At 35.2% G+C, this 22,625-nt stretch overlaps 1 protein-coding gene across 1 annotated transcript in view; it reads left to right on the top strand.

Moving 5' to 3' along the window:
* SNTG2 (syntrophin gamma 2) overlaps positions 1-22,625 on the top strand; it is a 199,540-nt gene that overhangs the window by 35,473 nt on the left and 141,442 nt on the right. Inside the window, exon 4 of the mRNA XM_069108692.1 lies at positions 4,988-5,104. Within this exon, the coding sequence (XP_068964793.1) occupies positions 4,988-5,104 (117 nt within the window). The remainder of the gene's footprint in view (positions 1-4,987; positions 5,105-22,625) is intronic.

Here is a 22,625-nt window from a genome sequence, read left to right as displayed (position 1 = left end):
AAATGTAACAAAAATAAATTTTAAAATATGTGATTAAGGTTCTCAATTAAGGGGGGGAGCATGGGATGTTTAAAGAGGGATGAAAAGATTTGAAAAATCTACCATAGTGAAGGAGACAGTGAATTAATTCAAGGTAGGGTGAAATTAGCAATGGGGTCAGGGAATCAGGAAGAAAAGAAAATGGAGTTGAACTGGTTCATCAAGGGGACAAGATGGGGGGATAGAGGAGAGTGTAGAATGTGCTTGGGGGGATAACCTTGAAAATAACTGAATTATTGTGGGACTAGGGGCTACAATGTGGTTGAAGAATAGGGTTTGGGTTTATGAGGCAGATGGAGAGTTAGAATAACAATAAATTATAATTGGATATAAGTACATTTCAGAGTTCATGAATACAGAAATAGTTCATTTATTGGTTATGGCAAAATCAAGGATATTATTATGTGTGATTGAGGTGAGGAGTTATGTGAAATGAGTAAACTGAAGAATGGGAAGTTAGGACGTTTGAGAGAGTATCAGTGCATATATTGAAGTTTCCTGTGTATAAAAAATATGAGGGCAAAGAGGAGAACACTGTGAGCCAGGTTTCAGAGTCATTGAGGAAAGAAGAGTGCCCTGGAGTTCAGTACAACAGATAAGAGAACTTTTATTGAATGGTATATATTGAACTTCAAAGGAGAAGAGATTCCTGAGTGATGATGGTAGGTATAAGGAAAACCTGGATGTGACAATGGGGATCAAGAAGTTTTCCAACTCCTTCATCTTTAGCAGTGAGTTAGGGGGAATAAATGAAAGTGCAACAAATGCAGGAAAGGTAGGTTAGGGAGACTGTCATTTAGGAGGGAGTCATGTCTCCTGAGAGTCAGATAATGTAAGGAGTGGTAATGGAAAAGATTTAATATGAAAGCCAAGTTTGCTATCTATGTATCAGGCATTCCAGAGAGCACAGGGGAAGAGGTGTGTAGCTTTAGAAGGGTACATATAGGGGTGGGGGGGATTGCATTGAGGGGAATGAGAATAAGGGATCAGGGAGTGAGACATCAAAAACCAGGTTAAGAATGATAAAATCCAGGCATTCAGAATCACTGGGATGGAAAGTATATGACCAGAGTAGGAAGGGGGAGGGGGTAGAGTTTGTTGATCATTGATGAACAAGTTTAGATTGACTTTGATTGTGCATAGGGGTTTGGACTCAGTTATGGAGTTCAGGCTAGGGGAGTTATATAGTTCAGACTAGGGGACAAGTTTTGGGAGCTGAAGGAATTGTGTCCCCCAAAGTAAGAGACAAAGCTGACAGAATAGTGTATCTCTTCCCTGGAAGGGAGGAGACTGGTACTTGATGGAATGGTTCTTCTCATCCTAAGGGCAGCAAAAGACCAGGCACGAGATCTGATGTGATGGAATGGCATTTCTCCTCTTCCCGAGGGATGCAGGAGACCCAATTCAACTTCACTCATCTACCAAATTGGTATTCCTATGAGGTCTTATCATGTCATCCTCCTATTCAATGATCTCTGGTGGCACCTGTAACTTCTAGGATCAAATATAACAATTATCTCTTCATTTACAGCTCTTCATCATCTATTCTCTTCCTAGTTCTCCAGTTTCCTCATACCATGGTCCCTTCGATGTATTCAGCAATCCAGTGACACTAGCTTCCTTGCTGTTTCTTGCAGAGGACACTCCATACTTCATCTCTCCTGTACCCCCATGTCTAAAATTCTTTCTCTCCTCACCTCTGGCTCCTGACTTCCTGGCTTCCTTTAAATCTCAGCTGAAGTTCCATCAAGAAGCTTTTTTCTTGTCTGCCTTAAGTTTGGTTCCTTGCCTCTGATACCATTCCTAATTTATATTATCCATGTATTATTTGTGCAGAGAAATTTGCATGTTATCTTCTCCAGTAGAGGCAACTAAGTGGTTCACTATATCTAACACTGGGCTTAGTATCAGGAAAACTAGAGTTCAAATCCAAATTTCTAGCTCTGTGATCCTGAGCAAGTCACTTAACTAATATCTGCCTCAGTTTCCCCAATTGTAAAATGACAATGATAATAATAGCAGCAGTTTCATGGGAGTAGTTGTGAGGACCAAATAATATGATATTTGCAAAGTCCTGAAAACAGTGTCTTCTACATAGCAGGCACTTAATTAGTTTTTGTTCTTCCATCTGTCCTTCCTGTTTCATTCCTTTTTTTCTTTCCTTCCTTCTTTCCCTCCTTCCTTATTTCCTTCCTCCTTCCATTCTGCTTCCTTCTTTCTTTCCTGCCTCCTTACTTCTTTCCCATCTACTTCCTCCAATTAGACTGTGCGAACTCCTTGAAAACAGGGAATTCCAGGGGTTTTTACATTTTATTTTATCTTTCTTTGTATCCTGAGCTCTTAGCATACTACCTGGCACATATTGGGTGCTTTATAAGTCACCATAGGGGCTACCTTGTCCTATCTCCTACTCAATGCATGAGTCTACTCTATTACATGTTAATGACACAATTTTCTTTCCAGCAAGGGATTCACAGGATCTTGAATACTGACCAATAGAGTGTTGTGGTATTTGGAATTCCATTCAATAAAATTAAAATGATATTCCAAGGGAAGTTGTGAATGAGTGCTAGTGAGCATATGGACATTAATAATTTTGAGTTCACAGTAAGCATATGAAATTATCAAAATGCCTTGGATAAATTGAAAATTATTTTTTAAAAATAGGCCAGAATTGAATACGTATCTTTGAGAGTGTTATTAGTTTACAAGACTGTTATTAGTTTGGCCAATTTTTGCATACTTAATATATAATGCAAGTGACATAAAAAATGGGGAAATACCAATAGGATCAATTTGGACTATTGTTCTAATTACCACAAAAGAGAGGAAATGAGGACAGAAATCCTGTGTAAATAACAATAATCAACACATATGACTCCTTAAGGTTTACACAATGATTTACATGTGTTATCTCATTTCATTCTCACAACAACCCTGAGTGATAGGTGCTATTTTTATCCCCATTTTAGAGATGAGGAAACTGAGCCAAAGATAGGTTATATAATCTGCCTAGCTAGTAAGAGTATGGGGCATAATTTGAGCTCAGTTTTTTGTGACTCCCTAGTCTAGCACTCTATGCAACGTGCCATCTAGCTACCTGTCTTCCATATATTATTTCTGCCACTTCCAACCTAGTTGAACTATGATTATGAATACTAACAAATATTGGAAAGTGGAGAGAAGTGAAGACAACTGTAGATATAATTATATTCTTTACTTTTTACTTTCTACATCAAGTCTGATGGTCAAGATTGCCAACACTTTTTAGGGAACTGACTGATTTGGAATCAAATTTAAATCAATAGTCACTTATTTAAATCAGCATATGTAAGGCACTGTGCTAGGCATACAAAAATGCATGTGTATGTATATAGATATAGGCCGAAATACATGAAGTGTCCTTTTAATATTTTTATTAGTTAGTATACCTTTATTAAAGTTATCTTCTGAAACTTCATTGTGGTATGGAAATAGCCCTCCTTTCTCCAAGGCTTTGCCAAGATATAAACTCTGATGAATCCTACCAAGTCAGAAAGACTTTGAGTATGGCCCCAGCAATGGATTATATGTCTCTTTCTGGAGGAAAATTTTAGCTAGGTTTGCAGAGGTTCACCATTAATATCAACCTCAATGTGGCAATAGTTTTGACCACAGAAATTCTTTAATATCAGATACCAAATCAGATAGGACTTGTGATCTGTGCAAATGACAAGAATGCCACATTGAAGAAGAAATTAGAGATTTTCAAAGTATTGAATTATAACCCTCCTTTCAATGCCAACATTTGCTAATATGTTATCATCTAGTAATATGTGAATAATACACCTGATCAAACAAACTCTATGGAATAGAGGTATATAAAGTAGCAATAACAACAATCATATTGTGCTTTAAATTTAACACTACACATATTATCTCCTTGGAGCTTCATGACCCTATGAGGTTTGTAGTACAAATTTTGTCTCATTTTCCAAATAAAAAAAAAGTAAGGCTCGCGCTTCTATGAATCGCCTGAGGCCGCGCAGCTAGTGGGGAAACTCCGACTTGCGTCTAGGAGTCTTTTGATTCTAAGGTTAGTACTCTTTTCATTATCTTTCTCATGGAAAATCAAATATATTTTCAACTGGAATCATAGTGAATATGGTTATATATACATAAATATGTGTGTATGGTATGTTTATGTTACATTCATTATATATTATATTACATTATATTTATAAGTGTGTATTACATAGTATGTAGAAACCATTCACATTTCTCGGAAATTTCAGGAAACACTTTAATTTCCATAATACAAATTATTATTGGTATTTCATTACATGTCCTTATCATATTTAATGATGGTCCATTCAATATGAATGAAAATCATGTTATGTAATTAGTTAAAAAAAATTTCTTGGCATAGTATAGAGTCATATTATGAATTATAACACTGAAATTTTATTTGATCTCAACACAGGTATACTATTAAGAGGAAAAATTCATCAAATTTACCTTGTTTCAGACCTTCTCCATGCCTAACTACAAATTTAAAATGTAAATAATTACCTTAGAAACCCTGCGAAGAAATCTCCATAGCCAAATCTTTTTCTTACTATGTCTCTAGCTGGTGCTGATAGAATCTGACACAAATTATGTCAATCTTTATATGAGAAAATCCAATGTAATCAATAAAGGAAACCTAGACTTTTCAACTGCCATATGACAGTTATTGGTGAAAGCAAAGTCTTGAATTTTAGAAGTGTATCTCAAGATTATATACCTTTATGAGGATATAAAATTTTGACTAGAAAATTGGACTAGATTATTTATGCTCTGAAATAAATCTGTTTCCACTGTGCAAAATTTGCTTAGGGACAACTTGATAATTTTGCTATTTTTGCTCCTTTTACAGTATTCTGATATTGAGGCTTGATTTTTAATTTTCAAAGGTTTTCCTCTGCAGGTTGTACATATGGGGTGGGTAAATGAAAGGCCCCAGGGAATTGACTCATCTCAAACCTACAAACACAAGTTCCTGGCCCTGAAAGGTTCATCCTTCTACATTTTCAGCACTCCACCGGTAAGAATACATTTGAATTGAGTAAGGAATGGATTGTTGATGCATTTGGTTGTACTAGAAGCAATGATCAAATTGATTGGAGCAGGGGAGGCATGATTCCAGCTAAATCAGCAGTTGGCTTCTCTTTTACAGAGGTCTTAAAATGAACTCTCTGCTTTTTAGCAGACTGGACTAAAAGAGCGCTCCTCATTGATGAACAATTCTATTTCCTTATTTTGCCCAATGAAATTAAATGTGATCCCCTTACTCTCACTAGAAATGATTAACAGCAAATCATTTTAATGTAAAATATGGTACTAGAATTTTAATGACTACAATGACTCAAGGAATATATGGTAAAGAAATTGTTCCTCTGCAAGACATATTTTCCAATTTAATCCATGCTTCTGGTATCTGAAAATTCTTTTTACCAGGCATCTTTTTAAAATTTTACCAGTATGAAGCCATATAATTTAGTCCCCATAAGAGACACTGACATTCATACTCTGTGCATTTTAAATTATCCAAATAGTTGTCAGGTCTCCCATTTTTCAAAAATCAATGCAGTCTCAGCATGTTGAACAAGGCTATTCCATTTATTATGAAATGAAGCAGAGTCACAAAGAGGGGTAAGACAAGAAGTAATTGTCATAGTTGTCACAAGTCTGGGCTACATATGCATGGTAGCTTTAATAGACCTTTTACTATACCCTTCTTCTTCCATTAACTCATTAACATCAGCTTGGTCTTTTTAAATGGTGGAGTAATTAAGAAATTGAGGGAAACTATTTCATAGAAATTTGGACAGAATCTGAAATTTTCACTGACTATCCAATTTTCATCTTGAGCTGAAGGATTTAGTGATGATGCTAAAGATAATATTACATGGACTTTACCTATGTCTGAAAGTATAGATGATATTTTCACAATGATGATTTGGGCATATAGACAAAGAAGTATGCTAATAGATTTTTGTATAAACCAAGGTTGTTTAAAATGCTCAGAATTTTGTGTGCTCAATAGATCGGGATAAACTCACTTCTTTAAAAAGTATACCATCCAAAAACTATCTCATGGCAACTATTTAAGATACTCTGCCCTATTGAAGCAATAGAAAAGAAGAAAAAGTTGATTTTTTCATCTACAAGTAACCTTGATAGACTCAATTCATGCTATCTGATGAAGCAAAGGTAGATATTAAGTATGATTTATGCATTTGAGACAATTGCCATCAATAACCGATACTTGTTATTACTGTTCTCAGAGCACTTCATGTATTACCATTAGAGACAGAAAATAACCATGTAACAATGCAGCACTTAATTTGAAATTGTTAAAAAAAAAACTAAAGGAAAAGCATGCATACATCTAGATATCTAGCTCAATACACTAAAATTAAAAGGCTTCGCTAGTGAAATTTGTTTGTTTTTTCTATCTCTTCAAAGATAGAGATAATGTAGCAAGAAATAAATGCTATAGACACCTAAAATAACAAATTTTTAAAAATGATGTCTGGAATCTTACTTGTTCCTTCTTTTCTGAAAGTTGAAGTGTAATTCTTTATGTAAGGATTTTACTTTATCTGCATAATATTAATTGATGAATAATTACTTCCATTATTTATCAAAATTCTACACTAATACATGTAATTCGATATTTCTAGATGAAAATACAGCATTCTAGGTTCTCCACCATGACTTGACAAGACATATAACAAAATCCTTTTTCTCTTTATGAATGCCTTATCTTCTTGTTTATTTTAAAACAGTGACCAATTTTCTTTGTACTGATCTATATATTCAACACTGTGTTTTACAAATAGAGTGCCCTACCAAAATCATGCAAACTTAGGCTACTGATAGCACTTTGTATTATTAGTGATATCCAATTTATAAAATTAGCTCTCCATTAAAGAAAATAGATAACTAAGGAATTAGAATCAATATAACAATTTCACACATTAGGGGTGGCTAGGTGGTGCAGTGAATAGAGCACCTGCCCCTGGATTCTGGAGGATCTGAGTTCAAATCCAGCTTCAGACCCTTAAAACTTACTAGCTGTGTGACCTTTGGCAAGTCATTTAACCCCAATTGCCCTGCCTCCCCTGCTTCAAAAAGAAAAAAAATCTATCAGGTACTTTAGAACAATTATGTAGTTACCATATGTATAAAAGGCATATGATTCCAGCATTTGGAAATATATTCCTCTCTTATTTGCCTTTACAGAATGAGATTTCCCTTTTTCCATCATTTCTTTTGATGACTTTATTCAGACAATGTGTTTGTTTCAGACAACTCAGTAGTCCATGTGAAATTCTCAGCAAATGCACACTAAAAATAACACACTTAATTGAAAGAACAAAAACCACAATTCATATATCTACAGCTCCTTTAAGTATTACAAGCTTCCCTTGAAGCAACCTGTTAAGTGAGTAACATATATTAAAGAAAAAATAACTTTTTTGCATTTCTAGAATTTGAACCCAGGGTATAGGGGAAAGACTGAAGGCTCAATCTGTCATTTTCTAAACATATTATCTTCTCCAATTGTTTTCAGAAGAAATTTAAACATGTTCTGCTACCTAACTCCCTGTGTACTCCTTTAGGCTCAGTGAGACTCATTTTCCTTCTCTCTATAATGAAGGAGTTTGATTAAATAATGTTGAAGGTCCCGTTCAGCTCCAATCTCTGTTAATGATCCTTCAAATTCCCATCCGAAATTTCTCTATTGATCCATTGCAGCGGGGGCATGCCAGCATCTTGAAAAGTCAACACATTACAATAAATCTCTCATTTTCTAGGTCCCTTTTCCATCTTGAGAAAATGTGGCCAACTTTGTATTTATTGAGGCAGCATGGAGTACTGGGAAGAGAGCTAGACTTGGTGTCAAACAGACCCAGGTTCAAATCCCACCTCAGATATTTATTAGCTGTGTGATCTTGGACAATTTATCTAAACTCAGTTTCCTCCACTTTAAAATGAGGAAGAGGCTGGACTCATTGTCCTCCAAGGGTCCTTGTAGGTATAAATCTACGATCCTATGAATTTAATAAAGCAATTTAATTTTCCTAGAACTGACTATTAAAGCTCCATATGAACTCACCACTTCAACTTATTAAAGCTCAGAATGGTCAAGATTCTGGCAACTCTGGACATTGTTTCTTCCAAATCATTTGAAATAAGGTGACACTTTGAGAGTGAGGGGGGATGGGATGTATTCATGACATGTCTGCAGAAGGCAAGACATTTCTAGGAAGTTACTTTGCAGATAAAATCATTTAATTAACAAGTTATATATAAGACCTTAATACTTGGTAAAAGTCAGATCTGCTAAATGTTTTCTGTGTTGTTGTTGCTTTGGGTTTGTTTGTTGTTTTGTTTTGTTTTTGCTTTGTTTTAAAATTTCTATGAACCAAACAGAGTGGATCTAAGGGGAAAAGATTGAGAACTAGAAAGGACATTAGAGATGTAGTCAAAATCCTTGTTTTTTATAGACAAGGAAACTGAGGCCAAAGAAGGCAATTATCCAAGGTTTTACCATTGTATGGCTAAGCTGGAAATGAAACTCCTGATCTAAATGTCTAAACATACTACTGTTCACGTAATACATGCTGCAATCTAGAAATCACAGCTATGAGATGCTGTACGGCTTTTGTGTTTTTCACACTATTTCCAGAAAAAAAAGTCCCTAGGGAGAAATTATAAAAAATTCTATAGCCTTTCATACAAGATGCTTATTTTAACAGGGTAATGTGTAGTGCACACATAGGGATGGCAGAAAACAGATGATGTGAAAGCTCTTCTAAACATATCATATGCAACAATGATGATAGATCTTATCCAACATCAATATCCTTCTATTTCATATTAATAGGAGAAAAAAGACTAAGTGCCTTCAAGAGAAAAATAAAAACTCACATTAGTATGATATTTTAAGATTTGTAAAGCACTCTCAATCCTCTGAGGTAATTATAATAATTGTCATTTTTGATATTTCATACAAGAAAGTGAGGTTCAGAAAAGCTGAGTGACTTACCCAGGGTCACATTGAAAGTAATTATAAGAGCCATAAAATGAATCCAGCCCTTCTGACTCAAAATTTGGCCCTACTTTCACCCTCTCAGGCATTATATCTAAATGAGAGATAATTAAACTTATAAGAAATATTAACCTCACAATGTACTATAAGATCATGAACATTTTACCATATCATTTACCAAAATAATCATTTTCATTATTTTACTAGGAGGCCAGAAAGTGACCATATCTGAGTCGAATGCTGCCCAATTTTAGGGAATGTAGTGCATGTAATGTGGGAAGAACATTAACTCGAGAAGCAGTGGACTCAGAAATGAATCCTGATTCTACTACTGGATACATATGTTACCTCCCTCAGCTTTAGTCTCTCTCCCTCTGCAAAATGAGGAGTTGGACTGAACCATGAGTTCCCTAAAAGATCATATGATCTTAAAACGAAGAAGTGGTAAGGGTAAAGTTCTGATTAGCTCTGCCCTTACTTGGTTTTCAGTATATCCATTTTCTTATGGACATTAACCAATAATACATTTAAAACTGTTAACTAAGAGAAAAAATTAAGAATAAATATTTTATGCAAACTGATAAATTGAACAACTATTTTCACAATTAGCTGCTTTCTAATAAAATTTAGGCTTTTGCAAGTAGTGCCTGTAATTGACTATATATATTTGTGACATATAAATAAAACAGTGAATAAATTTTATTACCATTAATGTTATATATGCTGTTATTAGCCAATTTTCTTTTTTAAATTGTCTGTAATTTATAGAAATTATGATTAGTAACAGAATAGCTTTAGAACATTGTTATAAGCAAAGACTAGAAGGAAAGAATTATTTTGTAAGTTACTTTTTTCCACAGATATAATTCACCAGATTTATTCCTTATCTCCTACCCCATAGGGTTGAGAATGTGGGAGAATCTACAAAACATATTAAACTTAAACATATACATTATCTTGTTGAGTTGGATATTCATTGCAATAATGCAATTCATTATGCCTGCCTATCCTGTGGAAATATTATGTGTGCCTTCTTATGTGTTTACCACAAGGATCCACCTAGCATGCTGGAGCCTTCCTTGCCTTTTCCCAGAATCACAAAGATGCATAGACCAATCACTAGTTATCCCTTACTCTTACTGCAGGACCAACCCATGTTCTTTTTTTAATTATATATTTTCTTGATGATATCTTATATTCAAAAACATACATACACATACCATGAACCTATTTCCATTGCCTTCTGAGCTGTAATCATTTTATCTCTATGGAGGGTAGTTTTCTATGACTTATATCCAAACCATATTACCATTGAAGTAAAGGCATTAAAAAGATGGAAATTTGCTTTTGGGAAAAGTTTGGGATTTTAAGCAAATTTGCCAATTGCTGGAGTTAATCCAGTTCACGTTTTTACTGTTTAATTCTGAACCCTGATTCGTTTTCAGTTTGCACTATCCATCTAAGATACACAAATCTGTGTATGAGCTCTATCCATATATTTGGAATGATTACTTATCCACTTAGTTTTTCCTATGTTCATGGTTTAGTCAAAGTTTTAAGTGGTTATGAAACATGTCCAGGAGGCTCTGCAATTGACCCAGGCTTAGTGCCTACAACACAATGTCATCTACAAATGAGAGCACTTAGAAGATTTCACAGTCTAAAGGGATTTCTTCTCAAACTTAGAATCTGTGCTTGATAAAGGCATTTCCCATGCCTTTGGTATCCTCTTTTTCTTCAAGTATCTTATGCTTCGTTTCTTATGCTTATTTCTTAATGTCCTTTAAATCATATATCCCCCAGTATGGATATCCTCTGTGTGTACTTAGGCTAATCTAGACATTTGTTCCAACTTTGTTTACTTTAGATCCAATTCTACCACCTTAATATGTTCATCTGGGACTCTGATGTTAGAATCCAAATCTGGCATTTCTATGTGGTGAAAAAAGTTTGGTACAAAAATAAAGGTACAAAAGTATGGTGAAAAAAGTTTGGTACAAAAATTGCAGGTCTTTTACATTTTTCTGTTTGTTGTTCACTCTCAACTTCTATACTTACATGTCTTCAGGTTAACCTTGTCTAATTGTGTCTTTCAGTAAGATTTCTTGAAACTCAGTTATTCTCCATTGCTTCTCATGATTTAAGAAGGTGATACTACTCTTCTAAATATTTTATCATACCCTTCTCTTTAAGGTTTTACAAATTATTTTATATGTTAAAAGATATAATTGGATGCCATCTCTCTTTCTCTGTCTCTGTCTCTCTCTGTGTCTCTCTGTCTCTCTCTCTCTATCTCTCTCTCTCTGTCTCTCTCTCCCCCTCTCTCCCTTCCTCACTCCCTCCATCCTTGCCTCTCTCCTACTCTCCCTCCCTCCTCTTCTCTTCTTTTGGAAGGTAGGTTAGATGTTTATTACTAAGTTCATTTTTAGACTTTTATCTCTATGTTATAATAGTAGATAACATTTATATAGCACTTAAGGTTTCCAAAATATTTTGTATGTGTTCTCTCATTTGGTCCTCACAATGACCTGAAAGAAAGATACTATTATTATTCCCATTTTATAATTGAGGAAACTGAGAATGATAGAGTTTAAGTGGTATGTTCAGGGTCATACATCTATGTGTCTGTCAGAGGCAAGATTTCAATACAGGTTTTCGTAAGTCCAATCTTCTGTCTACTGTGTCATCTAGCTGTCTTATTATGGCAGTTGATTTATTGTAGCTAAACTTCTTTATGAAATTATTATAGCCTGTGTCTTTCCCCTTTATCTCATCCACAGCCCATTTTTTCATCATTAACAATCTGCTTAAAATGGTCAGAACTGAATTGTTCCAATTAGGAATTATGCCTTTTATATCGAATTTTATTTTTCTGGTCTCATACTAATTTTGATCTTTACTTTAACAAGTCAGTCATTTTACTGTATACAGACAAATAATTTACTGATGACTACCTCATCAGTACTGCTATTTCTTTTCAGTTAAAATAGAATCAATTTCTTTTTGTGTATTGCCCTTCAGTTCTGGCTATATCTAGGGACTTCCAATTGTTTCTCAAAGAAAGCATTCATGATAAATAGGCAGAGGTTTCAGTGTAGTATATATAGATCTTTGTCCTCTCTCATTATTTAACCCTGATCCAGTTTCTGATGCATTTCTCACAATTGTCGAATAGTCCCATCATTGTGTTGAAGTCGTCAATCCCATGAATTTCTTGTTCATTTGGGGCACATGATGAAACCATACTTGTCCAGTGCCTCTGCTTTTATCTCCAAAAAAAACTTTTGGTACAGATGAAAGTACACAGACTCTGCAGACTGATAACTTGGGTTCAAATACTGATTCTGGTGCTTACTATTTATGTTCCTTGAGCAATTTTATAAATTACCTAGGTCTTAGTTTTCTTATCTATAAAATAGGCGATTGGCCAGGTGATTTCTGAAGTCTCATTCAGCTCAAGATTTGTGAACCTGTGATCTGTACTTTCTTCCCCCCCCCCCACCCATTGGAGCATTTTATTCATATGTATGTTTTACATCCTTAGAAAAAGAATCCCAGGATTTTTCCTCCTGTGTGTTTTCATTTTGCTTCCTTCTGGTCCATGATGCTAGCTGAGGTTGTAAACACAATAAACCCAAATTGACAGGAGGGTAGAAGATTATTCTGCCACTTTTCCAGATCTTTCTGTTGAGCATCAAATCTGGGGCTGATTACGCCACACTTGTTTAATCAGCCGGTGAGATTCACAACAATTTTTCCTGCTCTGTGATCATCAATGATCTCAAATTCCCCAATGTAACCATGCTTCATCATCACAGTTAAGAACCAGACAATTACTTTAGAGCTCGGCCTAATGAGAACCTGGCATTTTCCTCACTTTTCTGCATTGTTGATGCTTTTAAGAGCATCTGCCAGGACATTCATGCACATCATGGTGGCCACACTGCAAGATGGTGGAAAGAACTATGATCTGTACTTTCATTTCATAAGTAACTTCGTTCTTTCTCCTAGTGCCATTTAGACAGTATATCCAGATTGGCATGATTCAATTATTAATCTAGACATATGTCTATTAGTTGTTCATTGGATAATATTCTTACATTTAGCAACTAGGTTAACATTTTTAGATTGTCAAATATCTGCATGATTGTTAGTATCCTTCGTTCCATCTTCTACTAACTCTTTCAATGTCACTACAGTGTGAAAAAGGGCCACCAAGATTTGAGGATCAGTTTGTGTTTTTCTTCAGTTTATATATTGTTATGACCAAAGAATTCATCAATGAGGAGTCAACATACTGGTGATGAGTGTCCCCATACTTATCTGGAATAAGTAGAATGTCTATTACCAAGACTGTACTCAAAGCCCTTCCAGCATTATAAAACTTCCAAGAGCTTATACTTTACTGGAACAGCCTTTGAAAGCAGAGTGTGAGGGCAGCTAGGTGGCGCAGTAAATAGAGCACTGGCCCTGGAGTCAGGAGGACCTGAGTTCAAATCCAGCCCCAGACACTTAACATTTACTAACTGTGTGACCTTGGGCAAGTCACTTAACCCCAATTGCCCTGCCTTCCCTCCTCCAAAAAAAATGACTAAAAAAGAAGAAAGCAGAGAGTCACCTCCATATCATAATGAAGCAGTAGAATAGACCTTTGTGTTTGCAACATAAGCAAAATTGAACTTGGATAAAATTTCATTGATCATCTTCCCCTCTTAGCATGGACTTGTTTCAGTGTTTCAGTTTACTTCTAGCAATTAGCTAGAAGTTTATGGTAATGCCCTTGCTAGTATGGTAGAAGTTGCATTTAGGTCATAATAATCCCAGTCAGAGAAGCAATTCTAATTCTAAACATTCATTCCTAAGTAATTTGGTTGTTCACATAGATACAGTTTGTATAATTTATATAAAATTCAATTTCAGAATAAGCATTATTAGACATAAAATAAGTACATTGCCTTTATAGTTATTCTTCCTAGTACTTAACTGTAAGTTAAGTAAGTGCTTAAACTAAACATTTGCTTTAAAACTTACTTGCTTGGAAACAATAATTTAAAAATAGTGTAATCATTTTTCATTCATATTTTGCATAGTCATAAGAATATTTTCTGTACACATTCATCTTTTTAAAAATTTACTTAATATCTAGGAAGTTAGAATCAAAATTAATAGGCATGTTGCTTTTATTTTGTGGGATGCATTCCTATTTGATACCATAATTCACTATGGCATGTGCCTAGAATATCTGAGTCATAAGGGACTTAAGAAGTGATCTTGTACAATTTCTTATCTAAACACAATCCACTCTACAAAGTTAAAATAATAACTATGAGCACAGATTATAATTTTTTACTAATCTTTTATTGGGTTGTCTCTTCCATGTTGTATTAGAATATAAATAAAAAATGATCCTTGTGTTTTACTCCAGCACATTGAATTTGAGAGGCAGGTATTTAAGTCTGGAGACTAGAACTATGGAAGTTTAGATGTCATATATTAGGCTTTTGTTATCCTTTTCTTTTTTAACCCTGTCATGTCCTCAAAAGTCTGTTTTGCTTCTGACCACTACCTCCCTATCACCACATTGACCATTTTCTGAATCTAGTCCCCTACACCTTCACTGCTGGGTAAGATTAATTTCTATACTTAACTGTGTATATGTCTTCCCTTTTTGAACCACTTCAAAAGAGAATGAAGTTCAAGTGCCTGCTCCCCACAGCACAAATTTTAACTCTCCATTTTAAATACCCTGTCTTGTATGCCTCTTTTATGTGAAATTTATGTGAAATTTCCCCATTCTTCTTCTCCCTACCCCCTTCTCCCAGTATGTCTCTCTTTTCCAGATTTCCATTTTCCTATTGAAATCATCTCAGCATAATGAATTGTCATGTCCTTTAAGTAGATTATAACAGTACTAATGATAACAAGGGGTTCCATGTATCATATTTCCACTTGGGAATATAAACAATTTGACCATGTTAAGTTCCTTATCATTTTCCCCCTTGTTTACTTCAATTGCTAGGAAATTCTACTGAGGATTGTAGTAGTCATAGAATAATGAAAATATTAGAAACAATTTGAAGTTGTGGCTTTTTCTCCCATATTGATTCTTGCAGAGGAACAGCTGACTATACCCTAAACTTGTCTAGAAAAAATGTTTTCAGAAATCACTAGATCTACAAAAAAATATAATGATGTATCCCCTTCAACAGTTAGAAAAAGTACTAGACATAGGTTTATGGACTAAGAGCTTCAAGGTAGATACCATCTCTTAGATACCATCTCTTCATATGATTACAGAATCTAGAACCATAAAGGAAATTTGGAGATCATTTACTCCAACCAAAATAAATTTTATCATTTATAAATTGGGGGCAGCTAGGTGGCACAGTCAATAGAGCACTGGTCCTGGAGTCAGGAGGACTTGAGTTTAAATCCGGCCTCAGACACATAACACACACAAACACACACACACACAAAAAAAAACCTTGGGCAAGTCACAACCCAATTGCCCTCCAAAAAGCAAAAAGAAAAAAAGAATTCTTAAATTGAGGCCTTTTTAAAGATAAATTTTCTTGAGGATATACAGCTGGCAAATAGCAAACCTGGAATTTGAATCTAGATTCATTGATTTCAAATCAAATTCTGTTTCTACTATACCAATATATACCTGAGAAAAATCACTAATCAGATCCAAGCATTATACATGTCACAATAAGAAAACTCAGAATAAATTTTATATAGTTATTATAAGTTAAATATTTTGTCCCTTAGTCTTGAATCACTGAAACTGAGAGATCCATTACCCCAGTACAAAGTCATGAGAAGTGATTACATTTTAATATTTGTCACACACACACACACTATATATATATATATATATGAGCCTTATGGAACTGCTCCTAAGTCACTATAAAAATATGTCACCTCTTCTTACAGTATGATGATGTGTTATTTATTATTGGTATAGAAATCTCTTGGAGGTAGGAAGCACCCTCTAATTTGATCCTGGAGCTTCAGAGTTCTATAAAATCATAGGACCATAGTTTTGTAAATTAAATAGACCTCAGAGGATATCCTCTTCCACACTCTTATTCTACAGATGAACAAACTGAAGAACCAAAAGAGGTCAAGTAGCTTGCCCAAAAACTTATTGTTTTAGGCCTCGATTTATAAATTCTAAAATAAATTTGGATTGGAGTAAATGATCTCCAAAGTTCCTTTATGGTTCTAGATTCTGCAATCATATGAAGAGATGGTATCTAAGTACCCTTGAAACTCTTAATCCATAAATCTATCTCTAGTGCTTTTTCTAACTGTGGAAGGGGTACATCGTTATATTTGTGGCCTAATTGTGGCCACACAATTGGCCCTGCCATCTGTTCTGCTTTTGTACTCTACAGACAAATGGCCATGGCACTACCTTGCCAACTGAAGCTTCCAACATACTGGACCTTGTCATTTTCCCTGCAGTTGAACAATCCTAATATTTTGCCTCCTTCTAATAAAATATTAGCTTTTTGAGAGCAAGAAATATCTCTTTTTTTTAAGCAATTGGGGTTAAGTAACTTGCTCAGGGTTACATGGCCAGTTATTTCTGGGTGTGGTGCTAAGTATCTGAGCCAGGATTCGATCCCCAGGTCATCCTGACACTGGGGCCAGTGCTCTTACTCACTGAGCCACCTGGCTGCCCCTAAGCAATTGGGGTTAAGTAACTTGCTCAAGGTTACACAGCCAGGTGTTTCTGGGTGAGTTACTAAGTGTCTGAGTCTGGATTTGATCCCCAGGTCATCCTGACACTGGGGCCGGTGCTCTTACTAGCTGTGCTACCTGGCCACCCCATCTCACTTTTTCTATGTGTAAATCAAGAACTTTCCAGCATGCTTAGCCCATAATTAGATGCTTAATAAATATTTTTCAGTAATTAATTCATGAGTTATACTCATATGGTTTAATAACTTACAAGGTCATAAAATTTATTTACCAGTGGCCAACCTCTGCTGATGGGTTTCTTCATATTTAAAGTCTAGTCTTCAAAAAAGAATATATAACAAGGCTATGTTCCGTTTCTCAATTTAATAAAAAGACATTCCGGGGATTATGCTTTTCTGACATAGCCATCAAGAATTCAAAGTCACCAGTATACCTAATCTGAGGTGTCAGAGGAGGACTCAACAAGAGAAAGTAGGTCTTCAGATTACTCTGTTTCTGAAGAGAACCTAGAAGACAAGCCTTTATCATGGGCTCCCAGACTTTTGTTGGCTCTGTTAACACATGTCCACACACTTAGGACAATTTGCTTTCCATAGTGCATGTGAACTAGTGGAACCTCACAATGGAAAACCATTCTCCATGCAAGTCCTGCAAGCCACCTATGCCTTAAGCCACTCATTAACAACCCTGATATTGATAGGACACACACAAACAGAAGAAGTAAAGGTCACTCATAGATAAAATAGTCATGTCCTTTTAATCTTTATATATAGCTATACTTCAAACCTTGTCCAGACCAGACCAGAGAGTACTACACCAGAAAACCTGAGAAAGGTAAGAAGACCTGGGGAAGATAAGCAACAATGGGTAGAATCCATCTGTAACAGAGCAGCTATAAAATATTTTGCTGGAAGAGGAAGTAACAGGCATGGAAAGAAGAATCAAGATGAAATAAGGATAAAAGTGAAGAGGCTTGGAAAAGAAATTGTTAACTGCTACCACCCTTTGGTGTATAAGTAGAAAAGTTTTTAATATTTCAGACACTTAAATAAAATGTAGGGGGGGAATCACCCCTGTTTATTTTTGTTGCTTAGAAAGTCATTTGGAGTCAAATATATTTTTAAACATAAATCAAAGAAATCTGAAGAAAAAAACTCAATATGGGAGCAAATCTTTAAGGAAGAAAAATCTGATTGACTGTCAGAAGCTCAATTTAACTCTTTAAAAAAATGAGTGAAGTAGAGGAATAGGGTAAGAGTTCCCATGTTCCCTTTTCCTACAGCATATTAGTAGTTATGTCTACAGGGAGCAATACTTTTTCTCAGGTTCTGCATAGTGATCTTCACAGTGCAGGAAGTGTGCTCACAACCATCTATTACTTTACTGACGAAGCAGAGTATCAAGTGCAGTGATCCTAATCAGTCACTCCATCCAATGGTATTTACAGACTGCCATTTCAGACTCTTAGGGTCTAATCCAAGTCTTACCAGGTCACTTCCCTGATCAAAAATATACTGTTTCTTGTTGCCTTTGAGATAAAATGCAGAATTAAGCATTATATTTAAATCCCCCTCAAAGTGGGCTTCCACCTCCTCTTTACTTCCTATTACTCCCCTTCCTAGACCCTACAAGCCCAAATGACATACTGACTGCTTTCTGACCTTGGTATCCCATCTCCTGCCCCCACACCTTTGCCCAGACTATTTCCCTTCTAACACTCTTCTAATTTTGATCTCGTAGAAACTTTAGCTTCTCTGTAGATCATGCCATGTGCCATTTCCTATGAGAAGCCTTCTCTCTTCATTCAAATGTTAGTGAAAATATTCCATCTAAAATTATCTTATGTTTAATTGTCTTTGGCATATGTCCTAAAATAAATAAATCCCTTAGAATAATGTAAGATCCTTCAGGTGAAGAACTGTCTCAGTTCTGTCTCTATACCTCCAGGTCCTAGCATAATTCCCTGCTCATATTATAGTCTTTTAAAAAAATTGTTTAGTTCTCCTGAATTAGCCAAAGATCAAGAAAAGTCAGGAACAATTGGCAGTTTGCTCAAAGCAGTCCCTAAATTGCCAAAAGTCCATCTAGTTATTTTGATGATCAGAGTTTAGTCAAGATTTTTTAAAGGCCTGGAAGCTACAAATCAAGCATAACTTGTGAAAGTATTGCTTTATTTCACTGGAAGATACTATACCCAAAAATGTTTTTGGAAATGCTTAACTTCCCTCTCCAGGGTATAAATAGCATTTTTTTTTGTATTAGTGGTTTCTAGTTTACAGGAGATAATCAGAAACATAATTCTCTAGAAATTCAATGTTTTCAAACTTCATTAAAATGTGTTAAAATAACCATAAAATCAAATTTACAGTGTATTAAAGAATTAGAAAACATATAAATTATGCAACAGTTGTCAATGTATGCAAGAAAATGTGAGAAGCAATTTTTAACACCAATTAAGCAATCACAGCCTATCAGATTTTGTTGTTTACCTAGAAGAAAATAACTTAAGTGTAAATTTGTTGATTGAAGAGATATTCAAACATTATAAATCTAGTGTTAACATAGATCAGGGCTTCATATCTTTGTTGTGTTTCATAAAATCCTTTGGCAATCCAGTAAAGCCTATGGACCCCTTCTTAGAATAATATTTTTAAACATATAAAATAAAATTCATTGGAGTATAAAGGAAATTAATCATATTGAAAAAAATAATTATCATCATGAAACCCTGGGTTAAGACTCTCTGGCCCTAAGATTATAGTTCTGTTGTAAGTAATCATTGGAACAAGATGATATCAAAAGATGTTTTGATAATTTATTTGATAATTTTAAACAGCCCTAGTTTTCACTGTTTATTGAAATGAATTGATCTTATGTGAAAAAATGTGTGAGCTATTGCATTTCAAGAAAATAAAGCAACAGGCTATTGAATCTGTTAATGATTATGTTATTGATTCATGCTATCTTTTTCTTTCAATATATTTACCCAAATGAAGATTTGAGCCATTAGCATGTGGTTTTCCATTACTTTGCTCCCACAGTGAACATCAGTGAAGTGATCCTAAGGCACGTAATCACATAGTTGATTGCATACTATTTCAGATGATACAAAATCATTTATCGGAAAAAAAAAATTCTAGGCTTTTGATGTAAGGATATATATAAAGATTAAGTTGCCTTCCCCCCTCCTTTTCCTGTTTGCCATCACAAATGTACCTCACTTTCCAGTACGTTTTCCTTAAAAAAGCTTGCTGTACAATTCATTATGTCTTCTAAGCCCTATGGCTAAGGGAGAAAATTAATTTCCAAAGTGAAGAAACCCTCTGTGATATGAATTATGGCCTAATCCATCTGTTCTGTTACTTTTATTACCTCACTTAACAATAGGTTTTCTGAAACCAGAGCATTTTTACAGATTCTGAATGATATACCCTTACACTTTAGATCTTACATTCTTGCTCTACAGTCCATCAGATACACAGTCCAGACTCAGTTCCATTACACTGGATTATTGCCTTTGCCAGCGAAGACAGATACAGCACCCTGTAGACCACCAGTCCTGCTTCTAGCCTACTTATGCAGCTAAATTCCATAGAAGCAACTCCTGTAGAGGAACCAGACATCCTTACGAGCTGCCAACCAATTGCTACCCACAAGGCAAGTAGGCCAGCCTATCTGAAGCAGTAAGGCTCCCCAAGGGAGAAATACAAATCATCATATGCCAAGCAAGTCAAATCACCACTGTAACCTTGACCATCATCTCCCTTCTCATTCCTGTGTAGACAGATCAGGACTCAAGAGTCTTGAAAAAATAGCAATGTTTCTAGCATAGTACCTTCTGCCATCATCCTAGGAAGCAACCCCTGTGGAGATTCAGAATCCTGACCCCTCCTACAAATATTACAGCCACAGCAAGAAGGGACCCAGAAAAGGAATTTCTTGCAAAGTACTCAACACTAACAAATGATTCAACTTCAGAAACTGATATAATTTAATCAATAGAAATAACATTAAAGACATTAAATAACATCTGTTTTATGCTCTAAGGTCCATGGAACTTTTCCCTCTGACTTGAAATCTTCACATAAGTGTTGTCTCCTCCATTAGAATGGGAGCTCTAAGAGTAAGGATTGCCTTATTTTTTTTTCTATTTGTTCCCGAGCACTTAGCATAATGTTTTGCACATAACAATAATTTAGTAAATGTGGGGTTTTTTTCATTCGTTTATAGAGAGTGATCTTTTGTTGGTCTTTGTATCTTTGTCACACATTTTGATAGAAACAATTTTCTTGGGATGTGATTTCTTTCCAAAGCCATCTTTTGGATATTTTCAATTATTAGATCACTGATCATACAGTTGAACGATGCTTTTTTTTTCTTTTACTTATGTCTATTTTTGCTTTCAGCTAGGTTTCTGGGCATTGAGTCATTTTTATTTAATTTTTGTTGATTATCATTTTATTGCAAAAAGAAATGTTCTTTCTTTTGAGTCAGATACCTAAGAACAAAATCATATAATACTGATTACATTATTTTAAATACAAATTCTTACCTAGGAACCAGATGACTTATTATCACAGGTTTTCCCTAACTACTTTTCACAGTTATAACTACAAAATATAGACCTAGAAGGAACCCTAAATGATACATTAAATGTTTGTTGTGGTAAAATGTTGCCTCAAGAATAACAAATATATGCTTTCAGCTTTTTTTTGGCATTTGTGATGAATAAAACAATTCTTAGCTTCACACCCTCACAGGTAAATATGGAAGTCATACTGATAGTATATTAAAAGAGATTAGGCTTATCAGCATTGAAAACAACCCAGGTTCCTAACCACAGACATTCTGTCACTGCAGGTGGATTTTTCATTCATTTTGTATAATTAATATTACACCATTAATGTATACCATATATGGTCTTACACATTTACTCAAATCAATCAATCAACAAGAATTTATTTTTTTAATACACTGTGTAAGGTGATTTGGAAAATGGAGAGTGGCATAAAACACTGTCTTTAACTTCAAATTTTATGGAGTTGAGGTATCAAGATAGGTACTTAAAAAGACAATTTGTGATTCAAGCCAACTTGGATAAATGTCAGATGAATGATACAGACAGAGATGCACTCTTGACTTTAGGGAAGAAAAGATTGACTTAAGGCCCCAGATGATCAGAGATGTCTTTGTCAAGGAGTTAGATATTAAGGTTTCAAAAATGAGTAAGACTACATTAATTGGAGGAAGAGGCAGAGAGCTTAGTAATATATTCTTTCCCAACTGTCAAAAAGGAAAAAAAAAACCCTGTAATCTATCAATCAACCTGTATTAAAACCAAACCTTCATATATACATAGATATGTATATATACACACATATGTATATATGTATACAACCATATGTGTATGTATATGTGTATAGGTGTGTGTATGGGAGAGAGAGACAGAGACAGAGAGAGACAGAGGCAGAGGGGAGGAGAGAGAGGGGGGAGAGAGAGGGGGGGAGAGGGAGAGGGAGAGAGAGAAAGAGAGACAGAGAGAGACAGAGACAGAGAGACAGACAGAGACAGAGAGACAGAGAGGGAGAGAGACAGAGACAGAGGCAGAGGGGAGTAGAGAGAGGGGGGGGAAGAGAAAGAGAGAGAGAGAGAGAGAGAGAGAGAGAGAGAGAGAGAGAGAGGGAGGGAGAGAGAGAGGGAAAGGGAGAGAGAGAAAGAGAGACAGAGAGAGAGAGACAGAGAGAGAGGGAGAGAGACAGACAGAGAGACAGAGACAGAGACAGAGGCAGAGGGG

Source organism: Petaurus breviceps, unplaced genomic scaffold, assembly GCF_028583685.1.
Source record: "Petaurus breviceps papuanus isolate PSGF00001 unplaced genomic scaffold, PetGlider_PUasm1.0 90418, whole genome shotgun sequence".
Lineage (NCBI taxonomy): Eukaryota > Metazoa > Chordata > Mammalia > Diprotodontia > Petauridae > Petaurus > Petaurus breviceps.
This window is presented reverse-complemented; position numbering and strand designations above follow the sequence as displayed.